Raw genomic sequence first — 21,303 nt, forward strand, 5'->3', positions numbered from 1 at the left:
CTGTGTAGCTTTGAGACCAGTTTAGGAATTTTTTTACGTTTTTGGTTTCGCCGGTTTAAGTGACGGTGGACAATATTGAACACACTTTACCCTATAACTCCGGAACCGGAAGTCGGATCCGGATGAAATTCAGGAATTCCGTATGGGACCACGAGACCTTTCATTTGAATCTAAGTTTGTGGAAATCGGTCAAACCATCGCTGAGAAAAGTGAGTGAGATCCATTTTGGTATATATGACCACTATTTCCGGTACTTCCGGAACCGGATACCGGGAACCAGGATAGCCGGAATTGCTTTGTTTAGTTGCCTACTGATAATGACTATCGATTTGTGTAGTTTTGAGACCAGTTTAGAAAATTTTTTGCGTTTTTTGCCTTTCTCATTAAGAAAGGTTATGCAATTACTGTGAAAACCGACTTTTGAATCGAGGCCCGGAGGGCCGAGTGTCATATACCATTCGACTCAGTTCGTCGAGTACGCAAAATGTCGGTGTGTGTGTATGTGTGTGTGCATGTGCGTATGTGTGTATGTAACGTTTTTTTGCACTAATTTTCTCGGAGATGGCTAAACCGATTTTCACAAACTTAGATTCGAATGAAAGGTCTCGTGGTCCCATACAAAATTCCTGAATATTATATGGATCCGACTTCCGGTTCCGGAATTATGGGGTAAAATGTGCAAAAAATTGTGAAAATAAGTGCACTAACTTTTCTCGGGGATGGCTGAACCGATTTTCACAAACTTAGATACAAATGAAAAGTCTTGTGGTCCCATACAAAATTCCTGAATATTATTTGGATCCGACTTCCGGTTCGGGAGTTATGGGGTAAAATGTGCAAAAAAAAGAAAATATGTGTTCTAACTTTTCTCATAGATGGCGCGACCGATTTTCACAAACTTAGGTTCAAATGAAAGGTCCTATGGTCCCATGCGTTATTCCTGAATTTCATGCGAATCCAACTTCCGGATCCGGAAATATAGGGTAAAGTGTGTTAAAAATTGTATACCATCACTGAAAATGGGAAAAAACCTTAAAAAAATTTCTAAATCGACCTCAATTCTTTTCCAATTTGATGGTTTTTATCAGTAGACGTTCGAACAAACCGATTTCGGTTATTCTTTTAAGAATCGAAGAAAAAAATTTTTGAAGAATACCACAGTATTATATATGATAGTATGATTGATATGAGAAAGGCATCATTACACCACTAGGTGGATTAAAACAGGTTTTGTTTCGCCGGTTTAAGTGACGGTGTACAATATTGAACACACTTTACCCTATAACTCCGGAACCGGTAGTCGGATCCATATGAAATTCAGGAATTCCGTATGGGACCGGAAGACCTTCCATTTGAATCTAAGTTTGTGGAAATCGGTTAAACCATTGCTAAGAAAAGTGAATCAGATCCATTTTGGTATATATGACCACTATTTCCGGTACTTCCGGAACCGGATACCGGGAACCAGGATAGCCGGAATTGGTTTATTTAGTTGTCTACTGATAATGACTATCGATTTGTGTAGTTTTGAGACCAGTTTAGAAATTTTTTTACGTGTTTTGTTTCGCCGGTTTAAGTGACGGTGTATAATATTGAACACACTTTACCCTATAACTCCGGAACCGGAAGTCGGATCCGGATGAACTTCAGGAATTCCGTATGGGACCACGAGGCCTTTCATTTGAATCTAAGTTTGTGGAAATCGGTCAAACCATCGCTGAGAAAAGTGAGTCAGATCCATTTTGGTATATATGACCACTATTTCCGGTACTTCCGGAACCGGATACCGGGAACCAGGATAGCCGGAATTGGTTTGTTTAATTGTCTACTGATAATGACTATCGATTTGTGTAGTTTTGAGACCAGTTTTGAAATTTTTTTACGTTTTTTGTTTCGCCGGTTTAAGTGACGGTGTGCAATATTGAACACACTTTACACTATAACTCCGGAACCGGAAGTCGGATCCGGATGAAATTCAGGAATTTCGTATGGGACCGAAAGACCTTTCATTTGAATCTAAGTTTGTGGAAATCGGTCAAACCATCGCTGAGAAAAGTGAGTCAGATCCATTTTGGTATATATGACCACTATTTCCGGTACTTCCGGAACCGGATACCGGGAACCAGGATAGCCGGCATTGGTTTGTTTAGTTGTCTACTGATAATGACTATCGATTTGTGTAGTTTTGAGACCAGTTTAGAAATTTTTTTACGTTTTTTGTTTCGCCGGTTTAAGTGACGGTGTATAATATTGAACACACTTTACCCTATAACTCCGGAACCGGAAGTCGGATCCGGATGAACTTCAGGAATTCCGTATGGGACCACGAGGCCTTTCATTTGAATCTAAGTTTGTGGAAATCGGTCAAACCATCGCTGAGAAAAGTGAGTGAGATCCATTTTGGTATATATGACCACTATTTCCGGTACTTCCGGAACCGGATACCGGGAACCAGGATAGCCGGAATTGGTTTGTTTAGTTGTCTACTGATAATGACTATCGATTTGTGTAGTTTTGAGACCAGTTTAGGAAATTTTTTACGTTTTTTGTTTCGCCGGTTTAAGTGACGGTGTGCAATATTGAACACACTTTACACTATAACTCCGGAACCGGAAGTCGGATCCGGATGAAATTCAGGAATTTCGTATGGGACCACGAGACCTTTCATTTGAATCTAAGTTTGTCAAAATCGGTTTAGCCATCTCCGAGAAAATCTAGTGAGATTATTTGACACATAAAAACACACACATACATACACACACACACACACACACACACACACACACACACACACACACACACACACACACACACACACACACACACACACACACACACACACACATACACACACACACAGACATTGCTCAGCTCGATGAACTGAGTCGAATGGTATATGACACTTGGCCCTCCGGGCCAATTTTCACTAGTCCGTTTTTCAAGTGATTGCATAACCTTTATATATGAGAAAGGCAAAAATGTTACAATGAAAAAACTAAGAATTTTGAAAATACAATTTTATTTTTGAATTTTTAAAAAATTCAAATTGAAATGAAAAAATTTTAATTAAAAAAACATCGATGTTTTTAGGGGAGAGTGTTCGGGTACCAGCACCCTTTTATTTTAAGCTTAAAATTTCTGACTAAGTGCACATTATGCGGACATATACATCAAAGGAAAGCTAAAGTCCCTAGCTAACAACTGATTAAAATACTAAGTTGATTCCAAAATTGAAAAAAAAAGCAAGAACGGAATTTATTCTTTTCGGAGGAATTTTGGACAAAAGTCTTCATTGTCTGATGATGACTTCGCATTGGCTCTCTTGGCCGATGATTGGTGGACGGTGGTGCCTTTGGTGTTGATTTGGCCTTACATTATAGATTTCGAGTTAAAATTGTTTCAAAATAATAAACGCCCTTTTCAAAGAATAGTCTTGAGTGAAAAAAATCTCAAGACTAGTGAAAAATACTTTATTAGCCATATCGATCACATATGCAAAGTTTCATACAAAACGAATGGGGTCGTTGCAACAGCAAGCTGATTCTGCATGGAATTTCTACAATAATGTAACTGTAAAATGATTCGTGTGCTTGGCAGCTCAGATCTCTATGTTCCACTAGAATCGTAATAGTATACTGTTTACAATAGGGCTAATAGTTTCAAATAGATATTAGAATACCGGTATCCCAATTCATCTCAGCTCCAGTAATCATCTCATATACCAAAACCATTGGAATATCTATAATTTAACTGTATTCCTAATGTATTCAACCAATGGAAATTTCTAGCCAATTGTTTTCCGAATCTACTAAAATTAGCTCACTCAACAAAAGACCCTGTCAAAACTCCGGTCGAAGAGTGCGTCTACCGATGGTCTGACATGAACATGTCAAGAGTCGGTTGGTTCGAGCTCTCCAGCATGTAAATACCAACCAGTTAAGTTTTACGTACGACACTAGACCACCACGCGTACTACAGGATGCTAATAATAGAGCACAGGCTGCCGCCCTTGCCAACAAACCGGAAACCGAGCGTGCCATCGAAGCGTCAGCATCCTCAAATTGATAAAGTGTTTGGTAATGTTTTTGATGTTTTATCCCTTGTGTGCTTTAGAGTGGGACCGTCACACCGAACGCACATGCCAATGTGGAAATGTCTATCTTAGGTGCGGTGTGGACAACAGACCAGTTATGGGAAGTGCGATGCTCTGGAAGTCATTCTTCAATAGTTGCCCCGCAACCAGGCGTCCGTAACACGACAATCTGGTGGGGAATCGACAGTTGAAACAGGAAAAAAATTAGCTTCTCTATGCGAGCAGTGTGAGCGCAAATTGCGTCGAAAATTGATTTTAAGCGGAAATTTGATTATTATTGCTCCGTTGTTGTACGCGACAACGGTATCATTCATGGTTGACTGACAGCGGACGGAAGCATGGTTCGATGGATGGATGGATGGATGGATAGATGAATAGATGCAAAGGTCCTTGGTGTATCACTGTCGACTTGTCCCAGGGCATAATGCAAAAAGTGTCAAACAACCAGCCAATGATGATGTCGGCCTGTGGCAGGCATTCATCAATGATAGGGGCACGGTGAAGCAATCACTCAACTTGTGGACCAAAAGTTTCAAGGATTTCGGAACGGAAAGGTGAGTCGAATATGGTCACAGCTACCTTTTCATGTGCTGTTATTTTTATTTTTTCTTGCAGCATATCGACATTTTATAGGCTCGCACATGTGAGAAATAACTGTTTTTTTTTGTTTTATGATGTTTAATGACTTTTGATTTGTACCTATTCTCTACCAGAAACAGATCGAAAAAGGCGAATGAGACATGTATAAGATAATCTTCGAAGAGAAGCAAATTATTCAAGTTTCTAAGGAATTGTTTCCCCTTATTTTCACCAAACAAAATTATCTGAAAAAGGTAATGCAGGTTGCAGAGCCAGTGATTCGGATATCGAGCTGACTCTTGTTTTTGACGGAAAACGTTAAATTTTGCAGAAAAATCGAAAAAATATAGTACATAGACTTTTTCAGTGTGCCTTTTTTTAAATAGTGAATAAAAACAAAACAAAATAAACATTAGATGGTTTATTATCATAATCTCAACAGTTTTTGCATTGCTCAAAAGAAAACAGTTCAATTGAAAAATTAAAAAAAAAATGAATCGATCATCAAACCACATATTTTGCATACAACTTCACAATCGAGAAACGAATATTTTTGACGATGATTTTGATTTAGTGTGTACTTTCTTTTTGGTGGAGATATTTTTCTTTTGTTTTATATCAACAAATGTTAGTACTCTCAACAATATCAAATCAAAGATGAAGAACAATCGAAAGATCTTGATGAAAAGAAGCGTAAGAGACACGTCTATGTGACATTTCTATTCGTTTTTTTTTGTCATAATCAACTCGCCTTTTGATCTCTGCATGTATTTTTTAGAGTACATGTAATATCAGTGTGACAATATCTTAACCGTAATGTTGGTAATAACTCAAAACAGCGTTTTTTTCAACGACTGAGTGAAAACATATATTGAAGAAGCCAATGAAAAACTTACAGAAAAGATATCCAGTCAGCGACTGGCACCAATTGAGAAGGTGACAAGCGATTATAAATACACTCTCCTATTCAGTGCTTGAGCGGGAAATAGGTATAGATCCAGGAGACTAGCGTTTGATGAACAGAGAAGATGTTTGGATGAATGGTAAGATGTAGAATGCATAAGAACGCAGATTCTGTATGTTTTCCATTCATTTGGCTTCTCTAATATATATTTTCACTCAGTCATTGCAAAAACTGAGCTTAGTTATGGCGACTTTACGTCAAACCAACTAAAAAATAATAAGTCGTTTAATTCAAAACATTTAATCCGAATCGTTGGCAGCTTTGTAAACTGTACATAGTTTGCCATAGGTTGCCTGCTCGTTTGGAACAAAGCTGTCATTCCAAACGAACTCTGATAATATAGGCACACTAGCATTTATATTCGGTACATGTAACATGCTGCCAATATTCTCTCTGACGTTTTGTATTACGATAAATCGAAATTCGATTCGTTTAAGACTCTAAATATTTTATATGTCCTTTGTTATGAAAAGTCTGTGCATTTTAATGGGAAAATACAGTACAAATTGAAATCCACTATATTTAAGGGAACAAAAATACAGTACAAATATAAGCGCAATGCTGAACAAGTTTTAATGTAATACTTAATTACAGCTCACATCAAAAATCAAAATCTTCAAAATTTAGTCCAAAAGCGAGTCAAAGTTGTTACAGAATTCCAGTTATATGTCGGTGATGAACTGTTCAATGTATAATATGCATATTGAAAGCGAATACAACTCATCAATTATATAAGACTTTCAAGAAGCAAAACTTTTTTCAATGAAAAAAATAATAAAATTTACACGACATGTTAATCAATAGTACTATGAAATCGGCATCAGTTGAACTCGGTTGAAACCCATCATCAAGGTAAAACTAAATTTGAATGTTTTAATATTTCAATGAATATTAACTGTATATTCAAATTAACGCTTAGGTTTGCTTTTATAGTGTATTTAAGAATAAATAACAGTGAAGTAACCTTATGTTCAATTTCTTGCTTCAAATTTTTGCACACAAATTGACATGAATTTATACAATATTTTGATCTGTTCTTGTAATTACAACTGCATTCTATTTCGAACAGTACAACAGTTTTCATAGAAATTTAATTTGGAAACTATTTTCACCATAGCCCACAATATCCTACAACAATCCAAAAATGGAATACCGAAACCCCTCATCATTCTCTCTAAATAGCTTGTATCGGGGCAAAAGTCAAGATTTTTCATCCATCCTTCCTCATTGGCCCATCCCATCGGATGGGAAAAGTGCTCCAACGTCGTCACTCAGTGGATGGGCGGGCGACTCAATGTGCTCAATAATTTGATTTAGTATTTATGAAACCTCACCCCAAGCGGCTCGTCGCACAGCGATACACTCCGAAGACAATTGACATTTAACATCCATATTTATCGAACAGATTTTTGAATCTGTCTCCTGCTACCCTGCCGGGGGGTGGGGGTTCCCATATAATGCAGTATTGACAGGCACTTTATTCTTGAAGCGTCGTTCGGTTCGGTGTTTCTAAATAGGATTTTCGGTGACGTAATCAGTCACTTTGGTTTCTGCATGTCCTCACCTTTGTCTCGCCCCGCTTCATCCATACGGGAAATACTATGAATGATTGCATTTCTGCTTTACTTTTTTATCTCAACTAGGGTGGTGACAGTGGAAAGATCATTTCGGCGTGTTGCTGCGCCACGATTGGTATCCCTCTTCTAACGACAATACAAAAAGAAGCTGGATGAAATGAAAGCGGGGAACCGCAGAATCAGGGAAGAGCTTAAACAGTGCGATAGAGATTTCGAACCGTCGAGGGAATTCACAAAGAGGATTATGAGGCTCAATGATTGGTTTCAGTGTTTTACATTTTGCCCCAAGGTATGCATGGTTACTGTTTGTCATTGATTTTACTCCAAATTTCACTTGCTTTAATTCCTGTCTTCAATACTTCTGCACATTCCAAATTATGATATCGATTGACACAATTCATACAGTTTTGGAAGGCCACCTAAGCAATTTATAATAGATTCATGCCAAGTGTCAACCTTTTTTTCACTTTTCAATTGTTGGCAGTAATCTCGCGTCTCCTTATAAGAATGATGTTCCTGTCATTGCCAATCGAGGAATATTCAAAGAACAACAACATAGTGTCACATAACATTGTTAACTCACTTGCTCGTATTTGAACACACATGCTTTTCAAATTAACCTTTGAAACTCGATTAGATAGTTCACCTAAAAAGAATGCGGAAGCTGGGGATGACATACTTCAGAAGTTTTATAACCGAAACTGTGACCTTCCTTCAATGGATTCATATTTATAGTTTGAATTTTATCCTTTTCCTGACGATGGCATTTCAACTTTTGGAAGTGTAGGTCGATGATCAATTAACTTTGGTAGGATAGGTCGAAGGTAAATAATGCAAAATACATTTTAATTGAAGGGGTAGGGAAGATCGGGGTGAAAATGGGCACTTGCGAAAAAAATATTGCGGAAAATAATATTTTCACTCAGAATGTTATATACTGTTCGAAAGCTACAACCTTCAGTTACGAAACGCATTTGATTTGAGGTACACATTAGAGATGGTCGGGTATAGAAATTCTTATACCCGAACCCGACCCGTACCCGAGTGATCAGCAAAAAAAATTATCCGTACCCTACCCGTACCCGATTAAAAATAAAAAAAAATCCCCGTACCCGACCCGTACCCGATCACTAATAAAAAAAAATTACCCGTATCCGACCCGTACCCGAAAAAAAATAAAAAATTTTACCCCTACCCGACCCGTACCCGAAAAAAAATAAAAAAATTTACCCGTACCCGACCCATACCCGATTAAAAATTACCTGTACCCGTACCCGACCCGAATGAGTAATAAAAAATTTACCAAAATTCAGTATGGAAAAAATAAAGTGTTTTAGATATCGAGCCGTATCAGGCTCTAGTTGATAAGTAAAATACATTAAAATGCTTGTTTACATTTAAAAATAAAAATACACTGTGAAGCATGAATACAGGGTCCGCCATGTAACTTTTTTTTAAACATGCAATAAAACACAAACGGTTCATCCGAATTCAAAATTTATTTTTTCATATTAAAGTACAACCCTTCCGGTTAATTGTGGAATATAATTTTATTCAAATGGCTGCCTCGGCTGGCCTGGCAGTACGGTACGGTACGGTCCAGGTTTTTAGTACATTTTCGATTGTATGCAGCTTTATTTCAGCTATGGCTGCACGAATGTTGTCCTTCAAGGCTTGAATTGTCTCTGGCTTGTCCACTTAACACTTATCTTTGACAGCTCCCTCAAAGATAATATTCTAACGGCGTCAAATCACAGCTCCGAGGCGGCCAAACAAAATCCGAATATCGACTGATGATTCGATCTTCGAAGACTGTGCGCAGAAGATCGATCGTAGCGTTGCCTGTGTGGCACGGAGCGCCGTCTTGTTGGCACCAAATTCTGTCCAAGTCTTCCTCTTCAAGTAACGGGAAGAACCAATCGCTAATCATGGCGCGGTAGCACTCGCCATTGACCATGGCGGCGGCGCCTGCCTCATTTTCGAAAAAAATGGCCCAATGATGCCGCCAGACCAAAATCCGCACCAAACCGTCACTCTCTGAGGATGCATCGGCTTCTCTATGATAACGTGCGGGTTTTCCGTCCCCAGATACGACAATTTTGCTTATTACCATACCTGCCGAGATGAAAATGTGCCTTATCCGAGAAGATGATTTTTTTGCACACATTCCGCAACATTGCCATGATTTTCAAAGTAAAACTGCACTATTTTCACGCGTTCCTCAAGCGTATACACAACCATTTTCATTCAGCGGAAGGATACAACTAAATTTCTGTTAAATCAGAAGTGACATATAGGTTACCAATGTCAAAATAACCGCTAGTTCAAAAATAAATTTTAGATGGCGGACCCTATAGGTTTCCAATGTCTTTGGTACTTTATACTCATTTACAAATGTCAACAAAAGGGAGTAATATCTACTCAAATTTTTCGAGACGCATATTTACCCAATATGTCGTAATACCCGTTGTATTCAATTTTGGGTAGGTATGGTTTTTACGAAACAGTGCGACTTTTGATCCAATTCTTTAGAACCACAAGTAAGCGTGCTCATTATCTTGACACACAAATAAAAATTCACATTCGAATCACTTGAAAAATCACGTAAAATGGTTCCAAATGTCAAATTGAATATTATACGTGACGAAAATGAATGTTAAGCGAACATCCCCTAAAATGAAATGAAGTATCATCGGTTCGTTTACGTGAATTGACCAAACATCAAATAATGTACGTGTATTCCCGGTGTGAAAAATTCAATTTTGAACATGGTGAACAATGAGTCCTTCAAGTGTAAGTAGTTTGAACATTCGTGAGAACTTTTTTTTTTTGGTTACAATTTATTACTACAAAGCAAAATGAATTATGATTTTGATTTAAATTAATCTGTCAACTATGCCCGTTTTGTAAGCCTCACAAACCCACACCCACTATGTTAACGGTAGCTGGTGGTTTTTACAACCTTTTAACTTCTGTGCCACCTCCGGTGGAACCCTCAACGAGTGAACACGGTGAAAAGTTGAGTATTTGGCGAGAAAAGATTTTCCCCCTTCTTTTTGCCGACTCCACGTTGTTACGCATCGAGATTTTCATTTGTAGTCCAGTGAAAAGAAACGAAAATTTTACTGGCAATATAGCCTAACTTGCTGTGCCATCAATCGGTGTCATTTCAAGTGAGGTGACACCACCAGAAATGAGGAATAGGAAGAACTTCTATGCAGATTTTCAGAAATAAATGTTCATGTTTTTATGGTAAGAATCTTAATGATTTATATTAAAATTTTGAAAATCCCCAAACAATATTTAACATAAGAGTTTTCTGGTATCTGAATGTGATATGAATATGAGTACTACACTACATTTTATATATGAATCAAATAATTTTTACTGGATTGTGCATTAAACAGCTTTAAAATGGCAGTCCATTAAAACCTACGTGAAAAGTAGAATCCGACCGCAACATCTTAGAGCTAAGACAGTGTGTCTTATTAAATATGTTATAAACAAAGTAGAGCGGGAAATATTCACATAACTTTTCACGTAACTGTGATTGATAGTTTTTTTTAAATGAAGAGAAGAAATGTTTTTTTCTGGGAAAAGATGCCAGTTGTCAGGTCTGGTCCTAGGCGCTAATGTCAAAACCCCTTGAATCAAATTGTTTATTTTTCGGAAGAACTGTTTTGCAATAAAAAATTCTCGTCAACGTGTAAACATATTTATGTGAAGTAAAAATGGTCGGGTAATCGATCAGAAAAAAAAATTTACCCGTACCCGACCCGTACCCGAGTGAGCAGTAAAACTTTTTACCCGTACCCGATCGAAAATAAAAATTTTTACCCGTACCCGACCAAAAACCCGTCGGGTACGGGTACGGATCGGGTTTCGGGTAAAATACCCGACACCCGACCATCTCTAGTACACATCCCCACTTATATGGGCTCAATCTGACTCGGAGTGCACCAACCTCGAAATCGAAGATCTCAAAATGGGTGGGGCGAAAATGGCCATAATAGTCATATTTTGCGCAGGAAACAATCACACATGATCAAATATTGTATGTTTATTGGATTTTTTTGCTTTATTGATATCTTACTACTGTTTCCCACATGATAAATATCATTTTGTCTAAATATTACTGATTTTATTTAAAAAAAAATGCACAAATATGAAGAATGATGAGAAAAAAAGTATTTGAAATAAAATTGCTGTTAAGACAAAGTGTTCTTTGACGAGTCGCGCTGTAGAATTCGTTGAAAGCAATCGGTCTCTCATAAATTGCACCCTCAATAGCACCCCGTTTGGCTAAAATATCGGCTCTTTCATTGCCTTGAATGGAGCAATGAACCGGGACCCAAACTATTGTGATTTGATAATTATTGTACAATATGTCGTTTAGGCACTGTTTTATTTTGCCCAAGAAAAACGGTTCATTTTTGCCAGCAGCGTTTGAGCGAATGGCTTCAATTGCACTCAGACTATCTGTGAAGAGAAAATAATGGTTTGGAGATAATGAGACGACTACACTCAAACTATAATGAGCTGCTGCTAACTCTGCTATATAAACAGATGCGTGTTCTTGAAGCCTAAATGATGCCGTAACATTATTGTTGAATGTACCAAACCCAGTAGCCTCTTCAATTTCAGTCTAAAAAAATTCGCAAACAGCGATACTGAATTCGCTCAAGTTTGATAATATGAGAGTTTGCAGCGGAACGAAAGCAAACGCACTCATATTCAATCACTGAAAGTATCGTTGTCTGATACAATTTTATTAGATCTTCCGGATGAGCACCCCACCAAGATCCTGTTATTGTTCGAAGAAAATTAACTCTTTGTTGGCATTTTGTTATTAGATACCTTATGTGTCCCCCCCCGGGCATTTGAAATCAAACCACACCCCGAGGTATTTGAAAGTCAAAACCTATTGGATCTTTCTTTTATGCGTACTTTGTTTTAAATAATTGTAGAAAATGTAAAATCACATAATTTTGAACAAGGTAATGCATAGGTTTATTCTTTTCTGGACAAGTTATACATCATTTTACCTGGGAAACCTTGTGCCGAAGCGAAATATGCATTTTAATGCAGCAAACTTGTACAATACTTATAGGAAAATATATTCCTAATCCAACTCATTTTCCAATGAGAATATTTTGAGTACTATTCGTGTGACTTTTGCAGTGAGCGTTGCACGATTAACATCTCGTCTTAAAAATCGTGTCACTTTGCGATAACTCAATTTAATTACACGTTTAAACATGGAATCTCTTCGTAAAGGTTTGTACTTTTACAATACTTTATCATATTTTGTTAAGAAAACATTTTTCCATTTTTTAAATATGTGTTGAACTTTTGCTAATTTTTCGGATTTTCAATAATTAAAACTAACTTCAAAAATGCCTAAAAAAATGCATCGTGTTCCACTTACATTTTTTGTAATATTGTTAATTGTCGAAAAGTAAACAAAATAAAAATCGCAACAATTTGCTTAAGTTGCGCGTGCAAGCATGAGCTTATTTATGTGTGTTTACGCGCGTCCAGACTGGTAGTGCCTGTTTTCATTCCTCCTCGTAAATTGGATAGAAATATCTTTCATAAAGAAATGTATAGTAATAATCTATATACATTATTATCTTGTTTTACACTATTATAATTTGTAAACTGGAAAGGAAATGTTACTGGAAGCAATTTATATGCTAGAACTTACAACAAAAAAACTGTTTTCAAAATAAAGCGAATATAACTCAAAAAATAAAAAGAACTAAAGCGAATATAACTCTTAAAAATCAGTGAATCAGTGTTTTGGCCATCTTTTTCCAGTTTTGAACCACTGTGCGCTGTTACGATTTTTTCACATATTTCCTGCATTTTTGAGATTTTGATAGTTTTAGGATTTGGATTAGCAGTTTAGTTTTTGAACATAAAAATATGCAACCTTCGACAAATATATGTATATTAATAACCAAAATATGTTGGCGGGAACAATTGAAAATTCTAAATTTTCATTTTCATATAGTAACGGGTAACGGCTCTCTTTTTCATTTGAGCTCCTATTTCTATCTCATCCCTTCACCTTATTACTTTGATGATGAATAATATCTTACAACGTACCTGAACCAAACTGTAGAATGTTTAAAAATGATTATTCAAGCTATTGTCACACTTTCTCATTGGAAAAACGGTTTTAAATTATTCGGTGATCGTTTTTTTTTTCATTTAAAACAAACTCACTTTTCAATTTAGGACACATTCTCGTCTCAAGATTTACAGTTCGTCATGTTTCTGAATATCTACGAATCGATTCGTCTCAAAACATGATCAGTATTTCGCACAATTACACTACTATTGAATGCCATTAAATGCGATTGAAAACTTAAAAAATAACCCGACAAGCAATGAAAGTCTTCAAGAATATGAGATGAAAGTTTTTCACTTAGTTCACTTGATTGCGCTTTGTTTTCATCTCATTTGGTTTCGCAAAGTTGCCAAGTTTTCTCATAATGTTACAAAAACAAATTGTTTTCCTTCTTCATATTATCATCAACAAGTATTTTTATTGTATCCGTGGCATTAGTGGCATATTGTTGATATTTATATTTCAATAAAACTGTTTCGGCTTCTAATATTACCAAAAAGAGCGTGTTGAATACTAATGAAATAACCATTGTGTCAATTCTAGTAACACTGGTTTTTCCGCTATACGTCACCATAACACTGTTAAATGTGTGTGTTTCATCGGCTGTGCACAGAGATGCCAGATATTTTCATAGAAAATATATGTATCTGCTCTATCTGTTTTCACTAATAAACATAAATAATAAACTAATAAATCAATTCAAATTGTTTGTAAATTTTAATATAAATGTTTATCAGTGTTCATCATCAAATATTTGCACAAAAGATTTCCATTTTAACATGTGATTTGTCCGTTGATCAATAAACTTTTAGAGAAGTACTGCAATCAAATATTAACATATACTCAGAGAGAAAAGTCTGTATTAAATTTAGAAAATCTGTATAAAATCTGTAATCTTGTTTAAATCAGTATGCGAACGCAAAATCTATACAATACAGATAAATCTGTATAAATGGCATCTCTGGTTCTGCATTTTGTTCTTAAAAGGGCTAATGCCTAAAACGGTAAAAAAAAATTTTTCAAGTTCTCCAAATGAACTGCACAGAAAAATTTTAAATTTAAAACGAAAGGTAACGAAAACGATCCAAAAAATTTTAAACGTCGAAATGAATCCAAACTGTTTCTAAAAATGTCGTGTGTTGTCTCATAGTTGGCATTAGGCCCTTTTTACAGGAAATTCTGACATTTTGAGCCTGAGAGTGTAATAGTGCAATATTTTGGGTTTGATTGCTGTCGCCATTGCTAATTTATGGGATGATTAAAGGACCAACTATAGGATAAATATAAAACCTTTGAGATGAAATTAGGAGCACAGTAGTGAACATATCAGAAGTGTTTTTAGCTGATTTTTTTTTAAATATTATTTTAATTTCCGAGGAATGTGAGTCAATTCCCAATGTGGAGCAAGGTGAATTAAGCAGCAATATGAAAAAATCCTAGTGATTTTAGTGGCTAAACTAGGTTTTTAGAGTAACGTCTTTACAAATGAGATGAAATAGGGAGCCCTTACCCTAACTGATCTGATATACGATGTCTCAGAATTTGAATACGATACTATACGATATTTGGAGGAATCGTTCTCCATCAAAAAATATTAGATCCGTATGTTTGCCTTTCTTATATAGAAAGGCTATGAAATCACTGTGAAAACCGACTTTCGAACAAAGGGCCGAGTGTCATATACCATTCGACTCAGTTCATCGAGATCATAAAATGTCTGTGAGTGTATATGTGTATGTATGTGTGCATGTGACACATAATGTCACTCAAGGTCGTCAAATGGTGAGATAACTAAGTCTTCACAAGTTCCTATCTCATGCCTCCCCGTGTGTCTATGATGACATTTGGTCAATAGAACGGCGTCAAGTGGGTGCTATCGCCTTCTGCGTTAGTAGCAGAATGAGAGGGTGCGAAATGACTTATAAGTTAAAGCCGATCCTAAAGTATTTATCATAGTATATTACAACATATAATTCTGTTGTTTATTACATCGTGTATTATTATTATTATTAATATTATTATTATTATTATTATTATGACTATTATTATTATTATTATTATTATTATTATTATTATTATTATTATTATTATTATTATTATTATTATTATTATTATTATTATTATTATTATTATTATTATTATTATTATTATTATTATTAATATTGGTAGAGCATAACTTACATTGCGACATTAACTGTTACATTGTATCATAGTTTATTATTTCATATATTATCACCATCGTCAATGGAATGCGATGATGGCAGAATGAGAGGATGCGAAATGGTATATAAATTTAAGCCCATTATATATCACAGCATATCGCAACATATCATTTTTTCATTCTATTATTTATTATATATTTGATTGTACTATATTTTATTGTTTTTTATTATTATTGTCATTATTATATTTATTATTATTGTTATTATTTTGTCATCAATAATAATACCATATATTATTTTTATATATGAGGATATTATTATTATTATTATTATTAGAAGATAAATATTTTACTTCCTGCAGTATTACGAAGATAGAAGAGCATTACTGACACTCTATATTAACTGTTATTTTGTATATTGTTTTGTAAATAATATATTATAAAATAATATACAAAAAAACAGTTAATTATAATTTATTCTATTATATTGTATGACATTGTTTTATATAATATTGAATTAGATTATATTATATTGTATTACATTATTTTGACTGAATGACTGAATCTATTTTCACAAACTTAGATTGAAATGAAAGGTCTTAAGATATCATAAGAATTTTCGTTGGGTATCAGTAAAGTATCAGTAAAAAATATCTGTTTCAAGAATTTTTTTTTCATAGGTTAGCAATTTTTTAAATTGACTAGTAAATGTCTCTACTTTGCAGATATCATCATAAGAAATTTTGTAGGTCATATTTATGGTTGAATGCAGTGATGTCCGAGCTCAGCACACGAGCTGCTCTATACCTGCAACGTGTGCCTATTAAACTCGTGTGCTGTGTTTTTAAACCAGACTCATGAGCGTGTGCTATTTGTGTAGTCCATCTACTGACAAGAGACAATACAAGAGCGGACACTGTGTGCTTAAAAATTATATTATATTAGTAAATTAAAAAAAAACGGACACTCAACTCAGCACGTGAGCTAGCACACGAGTCAGCTCACGAGCTAGCTCCCCATTCCAGCTCATGAGCCAGCATCGCGAGCTGGTTCTTCGAAGCATACGACTCTCGATCTAGTAGCAACACGGCACACGAGCGTGTGCTTCAGACTTCGTGTGCGTGTTTTTGAAAAGGTACAGCACACGGACTGTATGAGATCTGGCTCGTGTGCTGGGCCATCACTGGTTGAATGAACCGATTGTCACTAAGCCAGTTTTTGGTTCCAGAAGTACCAACAAAAGTATCAAATGTGATAAAATGGAGCTAACTTCAGTTCCTGACATATGATTGAATAGATTTTCACTAACTTAAATTGTAATTTAGTATATTAGTGTAGTAGATGCAACAGAAATCTTCGAAACTCTTTTCTAAACTTTTTAAAGCTGTAGTTTTAGTATTTTTGTGAGTTTATAGTATATAGGCGAAAATGACTCATATGAGAAAGGAATCATTACACCATTAGGTGGATGAAAACATATTTTTTATTTTGGCATTAGGGCGACCGGTGAATCTTTTCAATCGATTTTCTTAAAAAAACATTTATTCAAAAATAATAACTTTTGAACCACTCGACCGATTCTAAATTTGGTTTGGTTTGTTGGATAAATATTACCACGCGAATTAAAAGCATTGAAACATATTTAATTTTCAGGATCTATTGTGAATCTTTTGACAGAAAACTTTGTGTTATAGTGGTAAAGTAAACATCAGATCTAAAAATCAATCTGGCTGACGAAGTGACCTATTTGTTAACAACACACATACAGACACACGAATACACCCACGGACATTTGCTCAGTTCGTCGAGCTGAATCGACAGATATGTGACACTCGACTCTAAAGTGCCGTCTGTTGTAAAACCACGTAACGTGTCGTGTCGAACCAACATATTAGAACATAAAATTAAAAAGTTATTCAAAAGTTTCCATTACTTTGTTCAGTGAATTATTTGGTATTGATGCAAAATGAATATGACATTTCAATATTCTTGACTATTTGAAATCGGAGGCTGTGAGTGAAGGTAATACATTTATGCACACGACAATCTCAAACCTTGCTCGAACGGCAGCACAGATCATTATTTACGCTACCTAATACTGTTATTGAATTATCAGTATCAGAATTGGTATCATATCGTTTCGAAAGGATACAGGAAATTAATACGCATCCGTTAACACGCGCCCTTCAAAATATGCCACACAGTGAGTGCTATTAAACATCATTCAAAATGTGTCACGGTCAACTGACGATCCGCTCACACTCACTTTCGAGAAGGCACAAGACGACGAAAAAATCCTAAACAATTTTGCCAATATATCATCATCACCGTCAGCTTATTACAACTTGAAAACAAAAATCAAACTATATTGTTACCTTTTTGTGGCTTTCCCATCGTACGTCGGTTCCGGTTCAGTGCGTTTATGATTTCGGTATTTTCACCTGCTGTAGGAATCCCACTCTTTTGCCGTCACCACCTGAAAGAGTAAACCACTCACTAACTCGAACGATTATAACTTTACCTCGCAGACAGAATCACATCTTCACAAAAACTTGTTCTTAACCGCTTCGGATATCACATTGCAGCGTGCGACTTCAAACTCGAGAGACGGGATGTTCGAATAACTGACACTTTATTTCACGCCCACTTGCACGCATACACGTAATTAAGATCGTTTTATGGAATCACCGCGGCATGGCGAGAAAAGAGATCCAAATCAAATCTTAACGAAACATTAGCGTCAATAAAAACGGAAGACGATGACCAATACGACTAATAGTCTGCCACAGCGGCTGACGTTGTCAGTGAGGTAATCATGGAAAAACAACAAATAAAGTAAAGTAAAGCAAGGCTATTGATAGCTCTTATAATGAACGAAAAAATGAGTGATTTTATAGCGAAATAATCAAGATGCAAAAAAAATTAGGTACCATGCACAAATTATGTCATGCTAAATTAAATCTCTCTTACTCCAAGTCACAATTAGTCATCAATTTAGAACGCTTCATTATGCATTTCTCAAAGAAGTCCTTCTGGCGAAAAAAGTCAGGTAATTGATTTTCACAGTATTCTCTGAATGACAGTTCCTTGTAACTAATAAAGTTTTACAATTTAATAAAAATATAACAATCACTTGATTCCAGTTTCGGAGAGCCAAACTCCAAGAATTTCTGGCAAGAGATAATGAACATGTGTGGCCTGTCATTGTTCTGCTGATGGAACACGACAACTCGTCTGTTGGTTAATTCTGAACGTTTCGGGTCAATCTTTGGCTTAAACATTCCAGTTGTTGACAATAGAGATCCGAATTCAACGTTTAACCATATATAAGCAACTCATAATCCCTTTCCAGTCCTACTAAATTCCCAGCAGAACCTTCCTGGCCATTAGCTTTGGCTGGGCCACCGTTTGAATTGATTCATTTGACTCGATTTCTTTCCGTTTAGCCAATTCAATGTGTATCAAACAACTTATAGTAAAGTCAGGAGGCTGTCCGGAGTTTTACGAGTTTCGGAAAGAATTTTGGATTTCAGTAGCAAGCACATAGTAACACAAAATACGATAAAAACGTATTCTCGGCAGCCGGCTACCCAGAGCAATAAAATTCACATTGACATTCACTTTAAACTACCGGTTGTAGCTAGGAGTGTCGGATAAATGATCGGTTAATCGTAATAATCTGAAAATCGGTTAAAATATTATCGATTATCGAAATTTAATCGAATAATTCTAAAAGTTCTTAGTTGTACCTCACAACTGAATGCACCGAACAAAAACATGCTTAATCCACCTAGCAGTGAGATGATACCTGTTTTTATCGGTCCGCATGTGTTTTGTACGTGACTACTCTTCAGTGTTTTTAGTTTTCATGTAATTATTTCACTCGCTCTAGATCGGACTTCAATCGCGTAGTTTCGCTCTGAAAATTTTCGAGTTTGTTATTTTTTTTCCTTTTTTTAAGGGTTGTTTAGGGCGCGTACCACGTGTTCGTTTTACTCGGAGTCAGAGTCGCCCGCGTGTAGGGTCAAAACGAAAACGGTATAAAATCAATTTCCTACAAGCTTTTAGATCGACAATGCAAAATGGAGAGCAAGTGCGAAAAGCAATTATTGTGGTCGCAATGGGAAATTTGACCAGACACGATTGGTCGCAAATAAAAAAAATTATCGGCTTTTCCTAGAAACCTAGAATGTTTTTTCAACTGGGTGTAACTCGGATGAAATTCAGGAATTTAGTATGGGACCTAAAGACCTTTCATTTGAATCTAAGTTTCGAAATTTGAAAATTCGTCGCGCCGTCTATGAGAAAAGTGAGAACACATATTTTAATTTTGTCGCACATTTTACCCCATAACTCCGGAACCGAAAGTCAGATCCAAATGAAATTCAGGAAGTTAGTATAGGACCTAAACAGCTTTCATTTGAATCTAAGTTTGAGAAAATCGGTCCAGCCATCTTCGTTAAAAGTTGGTGCACTTTTTTCACAATTTTTGCACATTTTACCCATAATTCCGGAACCGTAAGTCGGATCCAAATAATATTCAGGAATTTTGTATGGAACAACAAGACCTTTCATTTGAATCTAAGTTTGTGGAAATCGGTTCAGCCATCTCCGAGAAACACATACACACACAGACATTTTACGTACACGACGAACTGAGTCGAATGGTATATGACACTCGGCCTCGGTTCAAAAGTCGGTTTTCACAGTGATTGCATAACATTTCTATAAGAGAAAGGCAAAAATTAAAAAGAAAAAGAAAACAATGTTTTTCATGAAGTTTTTATTATTTTACCTATAAAAAGTATAATTTTGAAATATTGTCTAAACAATAAGTAAAAAATATAAAAAAAACGCAGTTTTTGCTATGACTGAGAGGAAACATATATTGAAGAAACCAAACGAATGAAAAACTAACAGAAAAGATGATTTATTGGAAAAAGATACGCTCAGAGACAGGACTCGAACCTGCGTTCTTATGCATTCCGTGCATTCGCGCTACCATTTCGCCACTCTGAACCTTGTTATAGTCACTCTAAAACGCCAGTCAGATATAGTAGAACGTACATCGAACATGGTCTACATCCGATAAAAAACGTGTTTTTTGGAGAAACCTGGCATAAACGAAAAATTAGATCGATGTTACAACAATTAAAACCACCTTTTGATCCATGTTACAGTAACAGTTCGGCTGAAAAGTTCGTATCGTTTAATAGAAACACACATTTTTTTGCCAAAATTCGTTTTTATTATTCACCATAATTGCCATCAGAGGCGATACAGCGATTATAGCGATCTTCCAAATTGTCGATACCATTTTTGTAGTACGATTTGTCCTTTGCCTCAAAATAGGCCTCAGTTTCAGCGATTACCTCTTCATTGCTTCTAATTTTTTTACCAGCGAGCATTCTCTTGAGGTCTGAGAACAGTAAAAAGTCACTGGGGGCCAAATCTGGAGAATACGGTGGATGAGGGAGCAATTCGAAGCCCAATTCGTTCAATTTCAGCATGGTTTTCATCGACTTGTGACACGGTGCATTGTCTTGATTGTGAGCTCACGCGGCACCCATTTTGCACAAAGCTTTCTCATATCCAAATATTCGTGAATAATATGTCCAACACGTTCCTTTGATATCTTTAGGGTGTCAGCTATCCCGATCAACTTCACTTTACGGTCATTGAAAATCATTTTGTGGATTTTTTTCACGTTTTCATCGGTAACAGCCTCTTTTGGACGACCACTGCCTTCATCGTCTTCGGTGCTCATATGACCAGTACGAAATTTTGCAAACC

General features: G+C 36.0%; 1 protein-coding gene across 5 annotated transcripts in view; it reads right to left on the reverse strand.

The window, feature by feature from the left end:
• Positions 1-21,303, reverse strand: part of LOC131434900 (sodium-dependent dopamine transporter) — a 63,885-nt gene that overhangs the window by 20,178 nt on the left and 22,404 nt on the right. For 3 of the 5 annotated variants that reach the window (XM_058602155.1, XM_058602156.1, XM_058602158.1), the window contains exon 2: positions 17,886-17,986. The exons of the other annotated variants lie outside the window; for them this stretch is intronic. In XM_058602155.1, the coding sequence (XP_058458138.1) occupies positions 17,886-17,904 (19 nt within the window). In that variant the 5' untranslated portion in view covers positions 17,905-17,986. The remainder of the gene's footprint in view (positions 1-17,885; positions 17,987-21,303) is intronic. 5 annotated transcript variants of the gene reach the window in all.

The sequence above is a fragment of the Malaya genurostris genome, chromosome 3 (genome assembly GCF_030247185.1).
Source record: "Malaya genurostris strain Urasoe2022 chromosome 3, Malgen_1.1, whole genome shotgun sequence".
In the NCBI taxonomy this organism is placed as follows: Eukaryota; Metazoa; Arthropoda; class Insecta; order Diptera; family Culicidae; genus Malaya; species Malaya genurostris.